An 18,870-nucleotide genomic window follows, 5' to 3' on the forward strand; every position below is an offset into this window, starting at 1 on the left:
AAATTGTTTATTTTTGGTGAATTTTTGAAAAACAAACGATATAACACCATTTATTAATTAGAGCTAGAAACTATTAAAACTGACAGTAATTGTATGCGTGGTTCTGTCAGGAAAATGAACCAAATCTACACTTAAAATCATGATAATTTATTCAGTTCACTTTATTCTACATGTGGCATTTAAAATTGTGCCAAAATGAACAGTATCAAAAAAATTCTTTTCCCTTTGTTGCAACCAAAAAACTTTGACTGACTTGGCTCCAACCAACAACAACATGACAAAAATTCTGCAGGTATTCAGCTGAACTGCAGGCCGTGTACAAGACAATCATAGAAACAAATTAGAGAGATTAAGAGGAAAATCAAACATGCTTGAGGAATAAAATAAATGCATCATGGCTCAGAAACAGTAAACAGCGGAGCAACTAGTTGGAAGATATATTCTGCATGGTGAAACATCTTTCTAGAGTTATTTCATCAAAATCACTTCAATCTACATGTTTGTTTAAAAAAGTTGCCAAAAAAAAAAAATTTGCTCGACCCAGATTCTGACAAAAACAAAAAATTATGTGCCTCTTGGTGCAGTGGAGAAGCCATTATTGATTGAGCTGCAATCAACAGTCACACAGCAAAAATTCTGCTACTTTTCGGCCCAAATGGCTCAAAAACAGTAAACGGAGGAGCAAGTTGTTGAAAGATACATCCAGCAAGGTGAAACATCTTTCTAGAGCTGATGTACAGAGTTGTAGAAATAAAAGACTAGTCTGTAGTAGTTGTAAGAATGTAAATAGTAAGATATGTATATCAGCATTTTTTTTCCATTATTTGTAACAGTTGTGGGCGACTGGAAAAAAGTTTTGCGTTTTGATTCCAGGTTTTTGTTCAGTTATTGTAAAATGAGCAATCTGAGAAATTTAGCTTTTTCATGATTTATAGCATTTTAACTGTGTCATTCTGCACAAAAGACATTTATAGTTCTCTTGTTCTGTTTCATTAGAGGTGCAGGACTTTATGTTGCAGTGAAAAATGAACCAACAATCAGCAAAAGCGTGACAGCAGCCAAAAACAAAAAAGTTCAGAGGGTTAAGATGCCAAATATAGCAATAAATAAGAATTAAATCATGATATTGAGCAGCCTAAACCTCAAAATTTACGAAGTTTTTGCCTCACAAAGAGACTCGACTTCTTCAAGTATGAGGTCAGTTTTATTCCCAAATGTGCTTTAGGTTTTAATTGGAATAATTTGGTATAAACTTTTAATGAAGGTCAGAGTCAGTGACGTGAGTAAAGCCGGGCAGGTGCAGATGGAAAGTTTGATGGAACAGTTTGAAAGCAGCCGTGAAGGACGACGGTGCCGATTGGTCAGAAAAATGTGCACGCTCCGAGCAGGAAATGACACGGGCAGGGCAAACAGGAAGCGTGAGGCAGAGCGCCGGTGTTGTTCCAGCGTGTTTTCTTTCCCGTCCGTTCCCATTCCCTCGCTCACCGTGGCCCGACGCCAGGTCCAGAGGGGAAGGAGGGAGGAAGGGGAGCAAGGCATTCTGGGGGTTTCCCCTCCAACCCCTCGACCCTCCATCCTCCGTCCACAGACTTTAAACTGCTGTGAACTGGACTCCAGCCTTCAGAGACTCTGAAGTGGTTCATTGTCTCACACAGTTCATGCTCTGTTTTTCTGGGACTTTTTGACTCATTATGTGACGCTCCGGCCAGAGGCTGCATTTGTTGGGTGGACAGAAACATGTCTCCGGTGGGATGATGCTGCTAGATGTCTTTTGGAGGTGTAAGTAGGCGGTTATATGCTACTGCATCAGCCACAGTGTGCAAAAATATCACAAGTGTGAGTCTGTCAACTTGTTTTGAAGCCTATAGTGGGTATTAAAGTATCTGAAGCTGCTTTATCAGACTTTAAGTCCCTGACAGAAGACTAGTTATCTGCTCTAATCATTATATTTAATGTGGCAGTGGAGGAGAAATGCTTAATAATGAACCTGCAGTTCCCCTGGAGTGCTTTAGTCCTCTAAACTCCGAGCAGTTTATGGTTATTTTGTACTCCTCTCACATTTTCACTCACTGTGGGCTCAGTTTTTACTCCAGTATAAAGTCCTGCACCTCTATGGAAACAGGAAAACTATGGCTAGAAGCAGAGAAAAAATTGAACTTCTGTGATTATTTTGTTTAGAAAAGCTACAAAAAAAATGGAATCAAGTGCTCATAGGTGTTAGGAAAACTGTGAAAATGGTGGCAGTGCATACTGTAGATATTTTATTATCTGCATTTTACAACCTCTGCAAACGTCTTTCTCTCTACTCTGCACATCAACTCTAGGAAGATGTTTCACCATGCAGAATGTATCTTCCAAAAGCTTGCTAATAACTTACTCCTCTGTTGACTATTTGCAAGTAGTGCTGCATTTGTTTTCCTACTTAAATGTTTCATTTTCTTATCAGTCTCTCTAATCTGTTTCCATGCTTGTCTCCTCTCTGCTCTGTAGTTCAGCTGAAAAGTCCCTGAGTTTTTGTCACATCTCTGTTGGTCACAGTTGAGTCAGTCATAGCTTCTTGGTTGCACTGAAAAGTTTTTTTGTTTGTTTTTTACAGATTCTTTATCTTGCAATGAGTTTAATTTTGGTCGGTTTTTAAATGGACATGAAGAATAAAGTGATTTTGATGCATTATTGCAAATTTAAGTTCCCTTTGCTTTGCTTTTCTAGACTAAAACACACATTCAAGGACTGCAGTTCAGCAGAAAAGTTCTTGAATTTTTGTCACATTGTTGGTTGCAACTGAGTCACTCATGGCTTCATGTTTGTGCTGAGGACTGAAGGTTTTTTTTTCTTGTTTACAGATTCTTGTTGGTGCAAATGGTTTATTTTTGGTGATTTTTAAAAATGCAATGTGTAGAAAAAATGATTTTGATGCAATATCACAAATTCGAGCTTAGTTTGCTTTGATTTTTCAGACTGAACCACACATTCAAGAACTTTCAGCAGAAAAGTCCCAGAATTTTTGATAAAGTTCTTTTGGTCACAGCGGAGTTGCTATTGGCTTTTTGGTTGTGCCAAGAAAAGCAAATTTTTTTAGATTTTTACAGATTCTTGTTGTTGCAAATAGTTTATTTTTGGTGGATTTTTAAATCCAACATGTACAATAAAGTGTTTTTGATGAAATACCATAATTTAAACTTAGATTTGCTCTGAAAAATGAGCCCACAGTGAGTACAAATGTGACAGGAGCAACAAATGTCGGGGTTACAGAGCCCACTTTTCTTTAAAGGTTTATTCAAAGTTAATTTAAATCTACTGCTTTGGCTGCTGAGTTTCCTGCCCAGCACCACATGTTGAGCAAACGTAGCATTTAGCTTGTTAGCCAAACACCGTTCGCTAAGTTTCAGTTTGAGCTAATTCAGCTTGAACTGTGATGAGGTGTTCGTATTGTTGGCGTCTCATCTGTATTCAGCAGCAGAACTCTTGAAGCACTGAAGCGCAGCAGGCAGCATTAATCAATGTGCCGAGCAATCAGCGCCCGGCTTAATTCAATCACCGCTCCAACAGAACGCTGCCATTCGGACAACAGGGGCGAGAGTGTTCACGCTGCCATTACGTCCACGTGATTTGTTGGTGCCTGAAACACTCGGAGAGGCAGATGTGGAGCGTTATGGAGACGAATTGGTTTTCTTACAGATCAGATGTGAGGCGAGAAACATGGCAGCATTATTGTTTCTGAGGAAGAGGCAAAAAAAAAGATGCACCAAGCTGAGAAACTTCTCCCTCGACACCGAAGATGTCATTCATTCATTCGTTCATTCATGTTGTGCTGAGTGAAGACAGTTGGAGAAATGGTGACAGAGTCTATTTTTGTCCCTTTTGGTGTCTTTTTCTGGTGATATCATATTCTAGTTGTGATAATTTATTCTGTTTTTATCACTGCATCGTGGGATTTCTGGGACATATTTTGCTGCGTTTTGATTTACTGTGTTAGAAACAGTTAACAGAAAGGGCAGAATTTGACAAACAGACCTCGTGTTGCAAAAAAGTTTCGATGCTCGCTTCAGGTAGAAGAGTACATGTGCACAGAGAGACTTTTCTACACTTTTCTGATAGTGAATATTTAACTTTTCTACTTTTTTCATCTCTGCACAGCATGAAAAATGGCTATCAGCTGATGTGACAGAATAACTACAACCTTCCAGATATTTTTTCAAATTTTCTCTTGTAGATTGACAAAGTTGTGTTTGTTGTGTGTTCTTTGAGGTTTTGTTTGCGGCTTCTACACTTTCTCTTACAGCTAACTTAGCAGCCAGCGCCACCTTCTGATGACAGTATTGACTCTAAAGCAGTTATTGGAAACACGCCTATTTTCATCTTGCAATTTTAAAAAAAATGTTAAAAATTAGCTTGAAAATAATGTGCAAAAATTGAATTATCCTTCAGCTACCGGTGTCCTAAACATTGCAAATCTCACTCTTGCTAAAGCACAATTGATCTAAATTTCCACCATTAAGCTCTGCAAAACCAAATTATAAATGTAGATTTACCAGATTCTGGTTCTATTAGAGGCAGAAAGAAACTTAAACAGAATTTTAAAAGGACTAGAAGGAGAGAGAATTCAGAAATGTATGTTGTGCAGAATGACACAGTTAAAAAGCCATCAAAAAAAGATCAAAAGTTGTGATTATTTAGTTTAAAGAAACTGAAAATTGGCATGTACAACATTTTCCCAAGTGTCCACAGATGTTAAATAAAGGTGCTTCTACCTACTATCGATATTTAACTATTTACATTTTGAATTTGTTTCCATGCTCCTCTCCTGTCTATTTTTTAATGAACACTGCCTGCAGTTCAGCCGGAAAGTTCTTTAAATTTTTGCCACCTGACTGTTGGACACATCTGAGTCATAAATGGCTTCACGGTTACGTTGCGGATCGCAGAATTTTTCTATTTTTACAGAATTTATTTTTGGGAAATTCTGCACATGTAAAGTAGTTTTGATCAAATCACAATTTTGAAGCTTAGATTTGGTGTAGGTCGCTGATAGAACACTTGTTTCGATGAAGAATTTTTCAAAAGTTTCTTATTTTCCATGGTTCTAGTTCTGATAAATGGTGGAATTTTGGCCTTTTTTTTTTTTTTTTTTTTTTTTTTTTAAGAAATATTCAAACCTGACGATGGGTTTTGGGGTTCAGATGGTTACATTTGATAAAAAATGACCAATATTAGTTTCTGTATTGACCTAAAACTGCCTCTTCCAGACCGCCGCGGCGTTCCAAAGTTGTTGCTGTTGTCTTTTTTCAACCTTTCCTCTCCGACGTCCTGAGATTGACGGTCCAATCCCGGCGTCGTCTCAGTGAAGAAGCTCTTATCTGCGCTGTAGATTACAGAGGCGATGCATCAGCGCCACCCTTCCATCATCCCTCCCTTCTTCATCAAGTGGGTGTTAAGGCAAAGCTCACGGAGGCCTATTGATTCGGTCCCGGTACGACCGGTTTAAAGGAGGCGGTGTCGATATCCTCAAACACGGCAGCTCGATCCATATCTCTGCAGGTGCTTCTACCTTTTCTGCCTCACATGTGCGGCTCCTGTTTGAAATGCAGGAAGTGAAGCGGCTGGAAATTTTCTCAAATATTACATATTGATTCCGGCTCTTTCTTGTAAAAGGCTTGAAAAGTGATATAAGGTTGGAGGTAATTCCAAATCCGGCCGTGCAGAGCTGCAACATCGGACACGCAGCTGGACTTTAACAGAGTTGCTCAGCCTCACAGAAAGAATAATATCCTTCATGTGTAATGGGAATTTAGGTGCTGCATTCCACTGCAGAGCCTGTTCCTAAAGCTGCTGCTGTCTTATTGAATGTTCTCTGTATATTGCAGAGACTTGTAAAAGTTTGGACAAGCTTTAAATAAGTTTCTCTTTATCCACTGTGACGGCTACAACAGGAGAAACAAGTAATTATCAGAGCTCTTGTTCTTCCATTAAGGGGGTGTTGACAACTACAGAGAACAGACGCTATTAACCTTCTGAACCACAAAACCCACTGACGGGCTAGAAATGTGTGTTATGTTTTAAAAATCTGCAAAATTACACCATTTCTTGGAGCAAAAAACTACGAAAATAGAAAATAATTACACATTTTGAACTTGCTAACGCTCCATGAACTACTCGTGTGCGACGTGTTGTTCCATCGGGAAAATTAACCGAATTTAACCTCAAAATGACAATATTTCATCAAAGTCGCATTATTCTACATGTCTTACTTAGAAATTTTCCATTAGAAATTCTCCAAAAAATAAACAGTTTGTAGTGACTTTATCCGATTAAAAAAAAAAAAATATGAAAAAATAAGCCTTGATTGGCTCAGCTGCAACCAACAGTCATGGCACAAAAATTCAGGAACTTTTTGGATGAACTGCAGGCCGTGCTGTCAGCAAAATGTTGGAAGATACATTCTGCATGGTGAAACATCTGTGCAGAGCTGTGTTAAAAAAATGCCTAGTTTGTAAATTTTGTGCAAAAGTAAGTACTAAACTATCTGTAGTATTTACAGCTCCCATCTATTTCCAGTATTGTTTCCACTTGTGAGCACTTTGTCAGTTATTTTTAGTTTTCATTGAACAAATAATCAAAGAAATGCAACTTTTGTTTATTTTTTTCAAGATTTATGGCATTATAGCTTTGTAATACTGCAAAGAAAAAAAAGCATTTTTGAGTTAATTTCCCTTCTAGACATAGAAGTTATTAGTAATTAGATTAGAAATTTGGTATTTTGAATGAGAAAATAATACTTTTTGAGTACTTTAAATCATAGAAATCATCTATGAAATTCAATTTATCATGATTATGAAAATAACAACTGAGATTCAGAAACATGACAAATGTGACAAAAACAGTTTCAAATTGTTTAAATAGATTAGAAATAGGGTGTTTTAATTCAGTAAATAACACATTTTTAGTATAGTTTAATATATATATATATAGTAAATCATATACATCATATATAAATTTCAATGTATCGTGATTGTAGTGACCAAAAAAACAAAAAAAAGGTTAAAATTCTTTCATGAGATTAAAAATTGGGTGTTTTGATAAAGAAATAACACTTGATATAAAATAAATCATATAAATCACCAATGAAATTCAATTTATCATGATTATGCTCACCAAAATAACAGCTGAGATTTAGAAACATGACAGATATGACAAAAACAGTTTAAAATAGTTTAATTAGATTAGAAATTGGGTGTGTTGATGGAGAAAATAACACTTTTTAAGTTCTTTAAATCATTGAAATCATCTATGAAATTCAATTTATCGAGATTATGCTCAATCAAACTAACTGAGATTTAGAAACATGACAAATGTGACAAAAACAGTTCAATAAAAGACTCGAGTGGACTGTTAATTGGTTTTAGGCAGCCACAAATGCTTGTGGCAACGATGCCACACACTGCCCTGTTGCAGTTCAACCACCTGCAGTAAAGTTAGCTGCAGGCTGTGCATAACTTTACACAGAAAACAACAAACTATGGCTGCTTCAGTGTCTGAAAACTGAGCTCTGAGGCTAGTTCTCTTCGAGTGGGTGCCGCCGCTGAAAGGTTGGTCACTCCTGTGTTGGTAAAAGACCAAACTTCACCTCGTGTAGCGGGTCACAGCCTTAGCAACGGTGGGTCTGAGGCATAGCAACAGCAGCTGCACTGTCGGTCCAGCCACGCAGTAATTGGACTTTCTGAGGATCGACGAACGCTAACAAATGCACTTCCTCACAAGGACGTGGCGTGTTCATGGCATCGCTGCATGTGTGTCATTAGAGCAGAGCGACGGGAAACGAGGCCGTTTGTGAGGCAGGAAGAGAGTGTTTTATAGTGAGTCCATTAGGGTAAAAAATGAAGCTGGAAGCTGATTCTCTGCAGGCTGATCTGTCCTTGGGTGGTGCAGTGTGTGTGTGTGTGTGTGTGTGTGTGTGTGTGTGTGTGTGTGTGTGTGTGTGTGTGTGTGTGTGTGTGTGTGTGTGTGTGTGTGTGTGTGTGTGTGTGTGTGTGTGTGTGACGCTAATGTCGTGGTGTGTTCATGTACCTTGAAGGTTTGTGGCGTGTCGCGACTCAAGGTCACTGTTGGGTCTCATAGATGTAAGAGATCATTACTCACTGCTGGGGCTGCTGGGATTCATTTATTTTCAATGGATAAAATTGTTGCATTTGCCAAATTATTTGTTTGTTTATGTTTTTATTTTTTTCAAATAAAAATAGATTTTTTTCAAAAATGTGTATTTATGTTTGTAACTAAGGATTATTCTATGGATGTCCCAATTAAGTTATTTTTTTATGTATATATTTTTTATGGATAATTTTTTTGTTTATGTTTTTAGTAATTACATAATAAAAATAACGTATTTTTATTTTTGCAACGAAGGATTATTTGAGGGATGTACGGATCAGCTTTTTTTATTTTATTTTTTTTTTTAGTTTAGACATTTTTGGGGGGGTTCAATCTAAGAATTTTGCTTTATATTGTTATGTTTCAGAAATCATTTTGTTTTAAAAATCCCATATTTTTATTAGAATAATAGTATTTTTTTTTTTAACCAAAACTGAAACTAACAATTATTTCTAAGGATATCTCCATAAGATTTCATTTCGAGACAAAACATTATATTTTAACTTTTAACTTGAGGCATTTTACCAATCATTGATTTGTTAATTAATTTATTTTTAAAATTATTTAGCAACATAGTTTATTGTATTATTATTATTTGTTTTGACTGAGTAGGAAGTCATTCAGACTACAGGAAGTTCTGTGTTGGCATTGTTGGGGTCTAGCTAGCAACGGGCACCATGACAGAGACTTCTGTGACTCCTAATGACCTAATGTTGCTTCAGTAGTGTATTTTATGCAAAGAGTCCCATAGCTTCTGTTCTTCTTTTCTCATGTGTGGCAGCAGATACAAAAACGAAGGATCGCGTATAGATCGGTGCCTATTTAAAAAATGCTGTGATTGACCCAAATCTCAAACTGTGAAATCTGCTCAGGACATAATTATTTCCATTGTTAATTATTCTGTTGATTAATTTCTCGAGTGTTTACAAAAGCAGCAAGAAGTCTGTGCTACGCTGTCCAATCTCCAGTTGCAGTTGCCAGTTGCAAGCAAGCTGAAGCTGCTTTCAGCAATCACGCCTGCAACTTCTCCAAGAATTGCCCATTTTTGTTATTAGTTGTTATTGTTGTAGTGTGGGTTGAACCTGCTGAATTTTAAGATGCCATGAACAATTACATTCAGCAGAGAAAAATAACCACCTTAACCCTAAAAAAAACACCAGTGAGGTTGAAAGACATGTTATTTTTTAAAAATTTGCAAAATTATACCATTTATCAGAGTCTGAATCCACAAAAATGGGAATAATTGTTGGATTTTCAACTTTTTAACAGTCCTTTATTAAATCATGTGTGGTGTGCAGCTCAAATTACAGGAAAATTAAGCAAGTATAATCTTAAATCACACTTTTAAAAAGCAGCAAAACAAACAAACAAACAAAAAAAGACGTTCTCAAATATATTTTCTCAACAACCCAAAGATATTCAGTTTACTGCAAGATGGGAGGGGAAAAACTGAAAATATTGACATTTAAGAAGCTGGAATCAGCAGATTTTTACCTTTTTCTTCAGAAATTACTCAAAATGAATGTAATACTTGACATCTAATTGATTTATTGTTGGAGCTCTACTTTTTTACTTGAATTCATCTTTCTTATCTCTTCCTTTATTTACTTCTTTGTGTTCATTGTGCCCCGTTAGACATTTTACTTTCATTTTTCTTTTAAACAAAAACCTACGAATGCTAAACGTTTGCTCCAGGATATTATTCTGACTCAATGAGTTCAGTTTTTTGTGCAAACATCTGCAGAAATAACTAAAAAAAAACAGCAATCAATTGTTTCTAACTTCTGGGGTGGAAAAGGTACAGAATTAGCATTTAAATCACAGAGCTCTAAATGTCACAATTACTCTCACATTCGTGCTGATTAGAGTCATTTTGGTCTTATTAACTTCCCATTTACAGTCGGTGAAGCGCGGATCGGTTTTATGTTGAATACATACGTTGTCTATCAAAGCAGCATCGTGTTTGAACTCAGCGACACCAGCTGGAGCTCAGCTTAAGTGAAATGTCAACATCAACAAAGCCTGGTGGAGACAAATAAATGACATCATGCGGATAAATGGACTTACTATAGGGAGATGATGCAGTTAGAGGGAGGAAAAGGGAGGAGGTCCAATATGTGGACTGATTAGAGAAGCAGTAGTGGACAGAAGCTGGAAGGAGAGCTCATAACAGAGATGGAGCGTTACCAAACATTTTCATCATATGCTGGATTTAATCTAATATCACAAAAGAATGGAAGTCCGAGGGCAGCTCATCGGCCATTTTCTCTGTTATTGAGCAGTAAGAGTCCAGATTTCTGGAAACAAGTCATTAGAGATGTGCCAGTGATGAAAAAATAATTAATTCTATGTCATGTTATTTAAAAAAAAAAAAAAAAAAACACTGGAAAAGAAAGATTGTTGGTATCTTATTGGAATACATGGAAGACACTACAGGAAAATGACTTTGTTTAAGACTGGTACAAAAGTGAACAAAAAGAGGACTAGACTGCTAATTTCTGACAGCAGAATGTGGTTTGGTTTGTAGGAAGCAACAGAACCACAAACATTTAAATATCTGCTTGATCTCGGTTTAATAATTTGCAGACAACTTGGGGCTTTATGTGGAATATATTCGGGTCATAATGTTGCACAAAATCATTAAAAAAAATGGCTAAAAACAAGTTGATTCGTATTGTAAATGGATCATCTCACTACACTGGCAGATTGTTGACCTTCTTTAAGAGACTTTCGTGTTACCCTAACAGACTTTAAAACATGTTTAAGTTCTGAAAGAATCACGTTTTATCCCAAACTATGATACTTTCAGAAACCAATCCTTCAGTCCGTCCTCCATTTCTACACATTCATGCCGACTTTACAGCTCTTTCTTTCGCACTATACCATAATTTTACCTTTTGGTGAGAAAATTCATTTCTCTCAAAACAGAAATAAATAAGAATCTCGTTTAGTTGTAAAGGAACTTAATTTTGAGCAGACATGGCGGCATGTTTTGAAATGTACGAGGCTCTAGGATGGATCCCTGAGGAACTCCACAGAAAGATATAAGTGTGGAAACTTTCCAAACTGACTTAGAACTGTAAAGTTTCTTCATCAGAATAATTTGGTGGATGGTCGAAGAGCTTCAGAATCAGCCACCTGAGGTAGATGAGGACGTCTATGTGCAAAAATCTAACTGGTCAGTTGCGTGGAGATGAGAAAAATGTTAATGATTGAACTTTTTTGTCTTTTTCTGTCCCTTTTATTGAAATAACTGAGAGTAGCATTACAGCCAGGTTTCTGTAGTGTGATTTTATGCACATTTTTAGGCACTGATTTCGAAAAACTGTATGGAAAGTAGAAAATTTGATAATCGTAAGTTGATTTTTCTTTTAAAATTATTATTCATGGCTGCACAGTGGCGTAGTGGTTAGCACTTTCGCCTTGCAGCAAGAAGGTCCCTGGTTCGCGTCCCGGCTTTCCCGGGATCTTTCTGCATGGAGTTTGCATGTTCTCCCTTTGCATGCGTGGGTTTTCTCCGGGTACTCCGGCTTCCTCCCACAGTCCAAAAATATGCTGAGGTTAATTGATTACTCTAAATTACCCGTAGGTGTGAATGTGTGAGTGCTTGTTTGTCTTTGTATGTAGCCCTGCGACAGACTGGCGACCTGTCTAGGGTGTCCCCTGCCTTCGCCCGAGTCAGCTGGGATAGGCTCCAGCACCCCCCACGACCCTAGTGAGGATTAAGCGGTGTATAGATAATGGATGGATGGATGAATTATTATTCATTGCTCCAACGTTAAATAGGGAGGGGAGGGAACACGAAATACAGACTTAAGGGTGTATCAGAAATGTATTTTTTAAAGACAATTTATTGAGTTAGCTTAACTTGAATTTAGTTTTAAATCAATTAAAGCAGAAATTTTCATTTTTTCTTGAGGTGTTTTTACGAGTTAACATGCCTAATGTGAGACGGAAACATGTTTTTAAGTAAGTTTTGACGTAATGAACATGCAACCGACTTGACTGATTTCTGTTATTTCATTGTCTTCGTCTCCAGATATTGACACTTCCCCAACTTATCCAGTTGAACACATTTCCTTAACATTTCTTTCCATTTGTATCATATATGCACAACGTTTTGTTTCATTTACATCTTTGTAGTCTTTTTAGCCATTGGCAGCCGACTGGTTTTACTTCTGGGTTCTTTGACTCCTACACTGCCATCCTTCGACAACGCCATTTGTAGTTAATGGAAATATTAGTTTATTGATTTTTTTGTAACGTGTTTGAAAGTTAACTTCTAGAAACATGGTTGATGAATGCCCCAAAAAGAGAACTTATCCTCAGATTTTAAGGAAATCGTCTCTCCTTTCTCTTAATGACACAACAGCTGCTTTGTGACACAGAGTTTCCCTAGAAAGTACTTTTCAAGTACAACTCTTCCCGACAGTGAACCCATGTAGACTTTTACCGTTAATGGCAGCTACATGGAAAAAGATGGGATAGTTTGTTCTGTCCAGAAGTTGTGAGACGTTACTGCAATCCCCAGTTCCAAGAGTAAATTATTTCGGACTTTACAAAGCGAGGTAAATGGCAGGAACATCTTCACACAACATTGCCTGAATCGTATTGTCAACTTGGTGGACATATAACAGAACAAAGGCAGTTTGAAGATGTGGGAGGGCATCACCGATGCTGCAAATCATCTCTTTTTCTTTGCGTTTGTTCCCCTTTTTTACATTCAGCTCACAGCTTGGCGGTAAATGTGTACGAGATAACGGCGGGAAGGGAGGGAGGGCGAGAGAGAGAGCGAATGACATAATGAGGAGAGAGGGAGGGAGATGCTGGGTGAGTGGAGGCGCTCATTAATTTGAATTTAAAGGATGTGAGGAGAGGAGCGGCGACGGAGGCGGCGGGGGAGGCGGATCAGAGTTGGTCGTCTATTGATGCACAGCAGCCGGCAGGTGGGGGGAAAAGAAACAAGAAAAAGAGAAACCTTACCGCTGCCCTTTCTCTGCAACAGCGGGAGAGTGTTTGACAGCGAGATGAACACGTCCAGTTTGCAGAGAGTCTCCAAGCGTCTACTTTCAGCAGCTGCCAGCAGTTGAGGCGGCTTCACCGGATTCGACTGTTTTATGAGTATCTGAGGAGTGGAGTTTGTCCGCATGTCTTGACGCCCCGGAGAGGATTTTTGTGTTTCACCCAGGATATGGATTGAGGAGATGAGTGCCAAGGTGGAGCCCAGGAGGGATGAGGTTGTTGTCGGGGGCGGCGAAATGGGCTGCCGCTGCCCCGTGGCACCTCCGACTGCCGCCGCCTCGCCGTGAGCATGCAGGTCCTTCAGATCGTCAAAGAGCTGGTGTCGCCGTCCAGACGCAGGGCAGCGGCCATATTCGGAGGTGGGTTTGTCGTAGCTTTTTATGAAAAGTGAGACTAAGATTTCTGCAAAATCAAACCTGGAGGTGTTGAACCAGCATTAGTGGCTTTTAATACAACCAGTTGAAAGTCTGATGTTTGCCTGAAACCTGCCTCACCGTGCTGTCAGGTGCAGTTAATCCACCCAAAACAACTTTATTAGTGTTGGTGTTTCATAGATTTTCAGGCTTTTCCACTCTGGTGTTGCTTTTGTGAATATTTATTAGTCAGATCTGCAGCTTTAGGGAAGTTTCGTCCCTAGAAACAATCACCTCATACAGGATTTATTTGTAAAAATAGGCAGAAAAGGCATTTATGATGTTGGAGCAGGTTGTAGAACTTGTGCAATAAATGGAAAAGAGTGTGTATGTTTTTCTAGTTTCCACCCTGCTGTCTGGTGCAGTTAATCCACCTGCAACAACTTTATTAGTGTTGGTGTTTCACAGATGTTCAGGCTTTTTGTTGCTTTTGTGAGGATTTATTAGTCAGATCTGTAGCTTGTGTGAAGTTTTGTCTTTGAAACATGCATCTCAGACAGGATTGAATTGTAGAAATGGGCAGTTTATAGCGTTGGAACCAGTTGGAGAACTTGTGCAATGAATGGAAAAGAGTGTGCATGGTTTTCCAGTTTTCACCGTGTTGTCAGGTGCACTTAATCCACCCAAAACAACTTTATCGGTGTTAGTGTTTCATAAATATTGAGGCTTTTCCACCCTGGTGTTGCTTTCATGAGTCAAATCTGCAGCTTTGGAGACGGGTTGTCCATAAAAACATGCTTGTCAAACAGGATTGATTTCTAAAATTTGACAGAAAAGCTCTCTTAAAGGTGTTTATAGCATTGAAACTGGTTGTAGAACTTGTGCAGTTAATGGAAAAGAGTGAGTAAAGATTGCATCTCTTCCAAACCAACAACATACCAGCTGCAGAATGGTTTAGAGACAGGTGATTTTTAAGATATTCGTCAAAGATTCCACCTTAAAAAAAAAGCACTTTGAAGAACCGAGAACCCCTCAGGTGACCAAAAAACAGCAAATCTTAGAGGTGCTGAAGCTGCGTTCAGCGTCAAAGCAAAGACATGACTGGACGTAAACCGACATACGCTTGCTGAAGGTGGTAAAAAATGCGGAAACATGAAGTTATTTTATAGTTTTTTATAGTGTAGGTGTACAATGACCTGAAGTGTGGTTCAGGTTCAGCGCAAAAAACAAGACAAGCTGCAAAATTGCTTTCAAAGTCCAGTTTGAGTACGTTTTTTGAAAAAAAAAATTTTTTAAACAATTTTCAACAGTATTGTTTCAGAACAATTCAGTGTTATTTTACAGATGTTCACTGTTTTGTTAAATTATTGATAATAGCAGGTAAAAATCACAGAAAAATGTTAATTTACATGTAAATGACTGTGAAAAATCTCCACATCAAAAATCAATATTTTTTATAAATTAATGTTTAACCATAAAATAATGCATTTTTTACTGAATTTAAATCAGCACAAATCATTATTTTACAGTCACTTGAAAGAAAATAAATCAATAATAATAAATAACATTTTGTCTGTTCTTTTGCAATTTCCCCTGTTTTGATAAATTACAAAGAATTAACAAGAAAAATTACACACAAAAAATACTAATTTTGATTTCATCTCCAAAATAAGAGAATCAAAAATCTGTATTTTTACAAATAGTAATTATTTGACAGTATTTGACCATAAAATTGCACTATTTTTTACTTTATTTAAATTATCAAAAAAGCAGAATTATTTTCATGGTATGTGCAGCTATTTGACAGAAAAATCATGCAATTTAAGGTTTGAAAAATGGTATATTTATATCTCATTTTATATTATAGAACTACAGAAAACAATATTATTTGACTGCAAAGAAACAGGCTAAAATTTTACATAATTCTTAATCAAAAATCTCTAAAAAATAATGCATTTTTTCATAGTAGGGGTTTGTAAAATTACATGGCTTTACTGTATTTAAGCAGATAAAAATGTAATCATTTTATGAATATTTTCACTATTTTTAACAGTTTTTGAATAATACTGTTTTCCAATATTTTTGACAGATTTTATTTTTATAATTTTGAAAATCTAATCTTATTCTTGAGCTGTTTTCTCTCGCTGTCAATTTCAAATCATTTTTTCTATTAATTTTGCTTTATTGACATCAGGTCTACATTACTGCCAAAGCACTGAACAGGGTCTAATTCAAAAATGAGATGAGAAACTTTAAAAAGAATTTTAATTATAGGCGGATCCAGAGGACAATGAAGGACAATAAACAAGAAAAATACAAGAGAATGTCATTAAATATGTCTTTTTCCTGCATATGTCGATATATATAATAAGATATGTCAGGATAATTGTCATATTTGGTGATGTTTTGATTAAACCTCCTTCGGTTTGTGATTTATTCTGCAGCTCGATGCTTGATCCTTCTAATAGAATCTGTTGCTTTTCATTATTGTCTCTGACGTGTTTCTCTCTAATGTCGTTATATTTTTCACATTTTAAGAAGAAGTCGTGCTCATTCTGAATTGAAACAGCCTTCAGCCACAGAATAAATTCTGTCTGAGGTTCAGTAATGGTTAATATCATGAACGTCGCTGCTGAAATCTGTACAAAACCGACGCGTTCAAGGTAACTCTGATGAATTATTCTTTTTTTTTTTTTTTTTTAGCACAACGCTGTCAGTCTGTGAGAACCAACTGTTTAGTTATTAAAAACATGTAAGAACTCGTGTTGTCTTTGCAGATCTCCAGCTTCTGTCCGACCTCATTTGAAGGCTGTTTAAAGCATCTCTGCTGCGGTTTGGCTTAAAAATTGCATTTTCTCATGTGTGCATTTGGTTTTGTTTAACATTTTTAGAAAATCCGACAAGATTCATGAGAATCCAACCATTTCTGGAAACTTCAGAATCAGCTGTGGAACCAAACCACAACAAAAATGACTTTAAAATCAAATTTAGCATGTAAAAAATCTCATATTTCAGTATTTTCCTACACTTTCGTGTCCAGACCAGCTCTGGAGTGATGAAAATGAGTGTCACAGTTGTAAAAATGCATGAGCTGAGCCTTTAATTTCTTCTCTGGGCAGCTAATATGGTCGACAACATTTAGATAAAGTATGAAACAGAAATTAGAGCTGTCTGATCAGTTTACAGCAGATGACAGTGAGCTAATCGTCTCTGTTGCTGTTTCTGCCGCTAACTTATTTCTCACGCTGCAGCTGTTGCTTCCTATTAACTCTGAACGGAGCTTCACAGGTTAATTATTTACAGAGTCCCCTGAAAAAAAGCCCAGAATTGAACTGAGTTGATTCAAAAGACACTGTATGCTTCATATACACTCTAAAAAACTATATATTATACATAACAACCAAAAAATAAATTAACTGTTTTCTTCAGTCTTCTTCAGTTTAAATGACTTCTGATTAAATTATACTCAACCAGCAAATTACCGTGAGTTACAGGAAGTCTGTAAGTGGATTACTCATAAAAAATTAAGTTGTTTCAAGTAGAATTTCATTTTTTTTTTAATGGAATTTTTGTGTTACTATAATTATGAAGTTTTCAAGCTGAAAATTAAAAAAGTTTAGTCACTCCACTCTGAAGTCTGTAAGAAAAATTATGTTAAGCCAATTTTCCAAGTTTCCACAACTTCTAATGAAATTATATCCAACCAACAAACTATATTGAATTAGAGGAATAAAATTTTACACTACAATCAAAGGTGTAATTATAATTTTAAGTTTAATTGCTACTCACTTAATAGCTGGTAGCATAATGACAAGCTTTAATTGATTATTCATAAAAATGACGATGTTTCAAGTTGTATTTCCACGTTATTTAAAATACATTCTTAAGTGTTATGTATGGAAAGTTATGTCGGCCAAGTTCATTAAGTTACCTCAACTTAAATTTAAATTTAAAACAACTAACACAGAAATATGAGTTAAATAAAACAACTTACAAAAAAAAAATAATTGCCGTTATAATTTAGTTGCCCAACTCTAATTTGTACACTCGGTATGCACTCCAGAAAACTAATTCATATAATAATATACATCAGTCTTTTTGTGTTTCCCATATAAAATTATGTTCAACAAACTATATTGATTTAAGTAAATTTGCTTTTTTAAAAAAAATCTTTAATCGTCACTTACCTTAGTTATTAAGTTGATTATTCACAAACATTAAGTTGTCCCAACTAGTATTGTCTATATTATAGGAATTCTTAGGTGTTATGTACTTAATTACTTCAGTCATGATATAATTAATATGAATGCAACTTTATAAATTGACATATTTACAGAATTACATTGCTCCAGTATTCAGTAAATACCAGGTTGGACATTAAAAGCTAACTTCTAGGTGAAGAAAAATGTTGTTATCGAGCTGATTTCATTAAGTTTCCTCAACTTGAATTCATTTTTAAATCAACTGACGCAGAAATCTGAGTTTGTTCAGTCATTCCAGCCCGAATTTATATACTTGATATACACTCTAAAAATAATGTTTGGGCTCAAGAAAACTAATTAAAACAACAGCTTACGTTAATATTTTTGAGTCTGGACGACTCTTAATGACGTTGTGCTATTATAGTGATTTAAGGTGAATATTCAGAAAAGATAAGTTCTTCTAACTATTGTTTCTGTGCTATTTAAAATAGATTTTTAAGCTTTAATCACCATAATTATGAACACATCTGAAAAATTAAGTTACTCTAAATTTGAATTCAGTCTTTTCAATTCAACTAATACAGAAATCTGAGTTTGAATTACACAGAATATTAAGTTGATGCAGCATTATTTTGTCAAACCAGCTCATCAAAATCATGTTTGCAGCTGAAATAGTTGATTTAAATCAGTAAATTAGATTTTTTTTTAATTATTATTATCTTGCAGCCATGCATTTAATGAAGTGATAAAACTAAGTCATTTAAATTACTTTTTAGAGTGTGATCCAGATAATTCATCACATCTCTGGTTTCTCACTCTCACAGTTGTTTGGTCACTCAGTCAATATTTGATTAGTTTGAACCTTTTTCTGACTCAGAGCCGAGGTGTTTATTATCAGAGTTGGTGAAACTTCCTCCCTGCAGCTGTTTGGGTAATAGCTCTGCTTCTCAGGGACCAAACTGTTGTTCTGAGCGTCAAGCTGCTGCATTTCTCTGGTGAACCGTGAATAATGAAGCAAGCTGCTCGGAGTAATGGAGACTCCACGACCTCCGACCTCCCATCCTGCATCCTGATTGGCCCAGACTCAGTGTGATGTTTGAGCTTTACTACTGCTGAACGGGAGACACTTTAAATATAGTTTATATCCT

At 36.4% G+C, this 18,870-nt stretch overlaps 1 protein-coding gene across 3 annotated transcripts in view; it reads left to right on the forward strand.

The window, feature by feature from the left end:
* The window catches only part of usp6nl (USP6 N-terminal like), a 140,056-nt gene that overhangs the window by 51,176 nt on the left and 70,010 nt on the right, over nt 1-18,870 (forward strand). Inside the window, exon 1 of one of the 3 annotated variants that reach the window (XM_055006293.1) lies at nt 1,629-1,779. The exons of 1 other annotated variant lie outside the window; for it this stretch is intronic. In XM_055006293.1, the coding sequence (XP_054862268.1) occupies nt 1,752-1,779 (28 nt within the window). In that variant the 5' untranslated portion in view covers nt 1,629-1,751. Of the gene's footprint in view, nt 1-1,628; nt 1,780-13,007; nt 13,527-18,870 lie in introns of those variants that run through there. One more of the 3 variants, XM_055006291.1, reaches the window with a different exon arrangement.

Source organism: Amphiprion ocellaris, chromosome 21, assembly GCF_022539595.1.
Source record: "Amphiprion ocellaris isolate individual 3 ecotype Okinawa chromosome 21, ASM2253959v1, whole genome shotgun sequence".
Taxonomy (NCBI): domain Eukaryota; kingdom Metazoa; phylum Chordata; class Actinopteri; family Pomacentridae; genus Amphiprion; species Amphiprion ocellaris.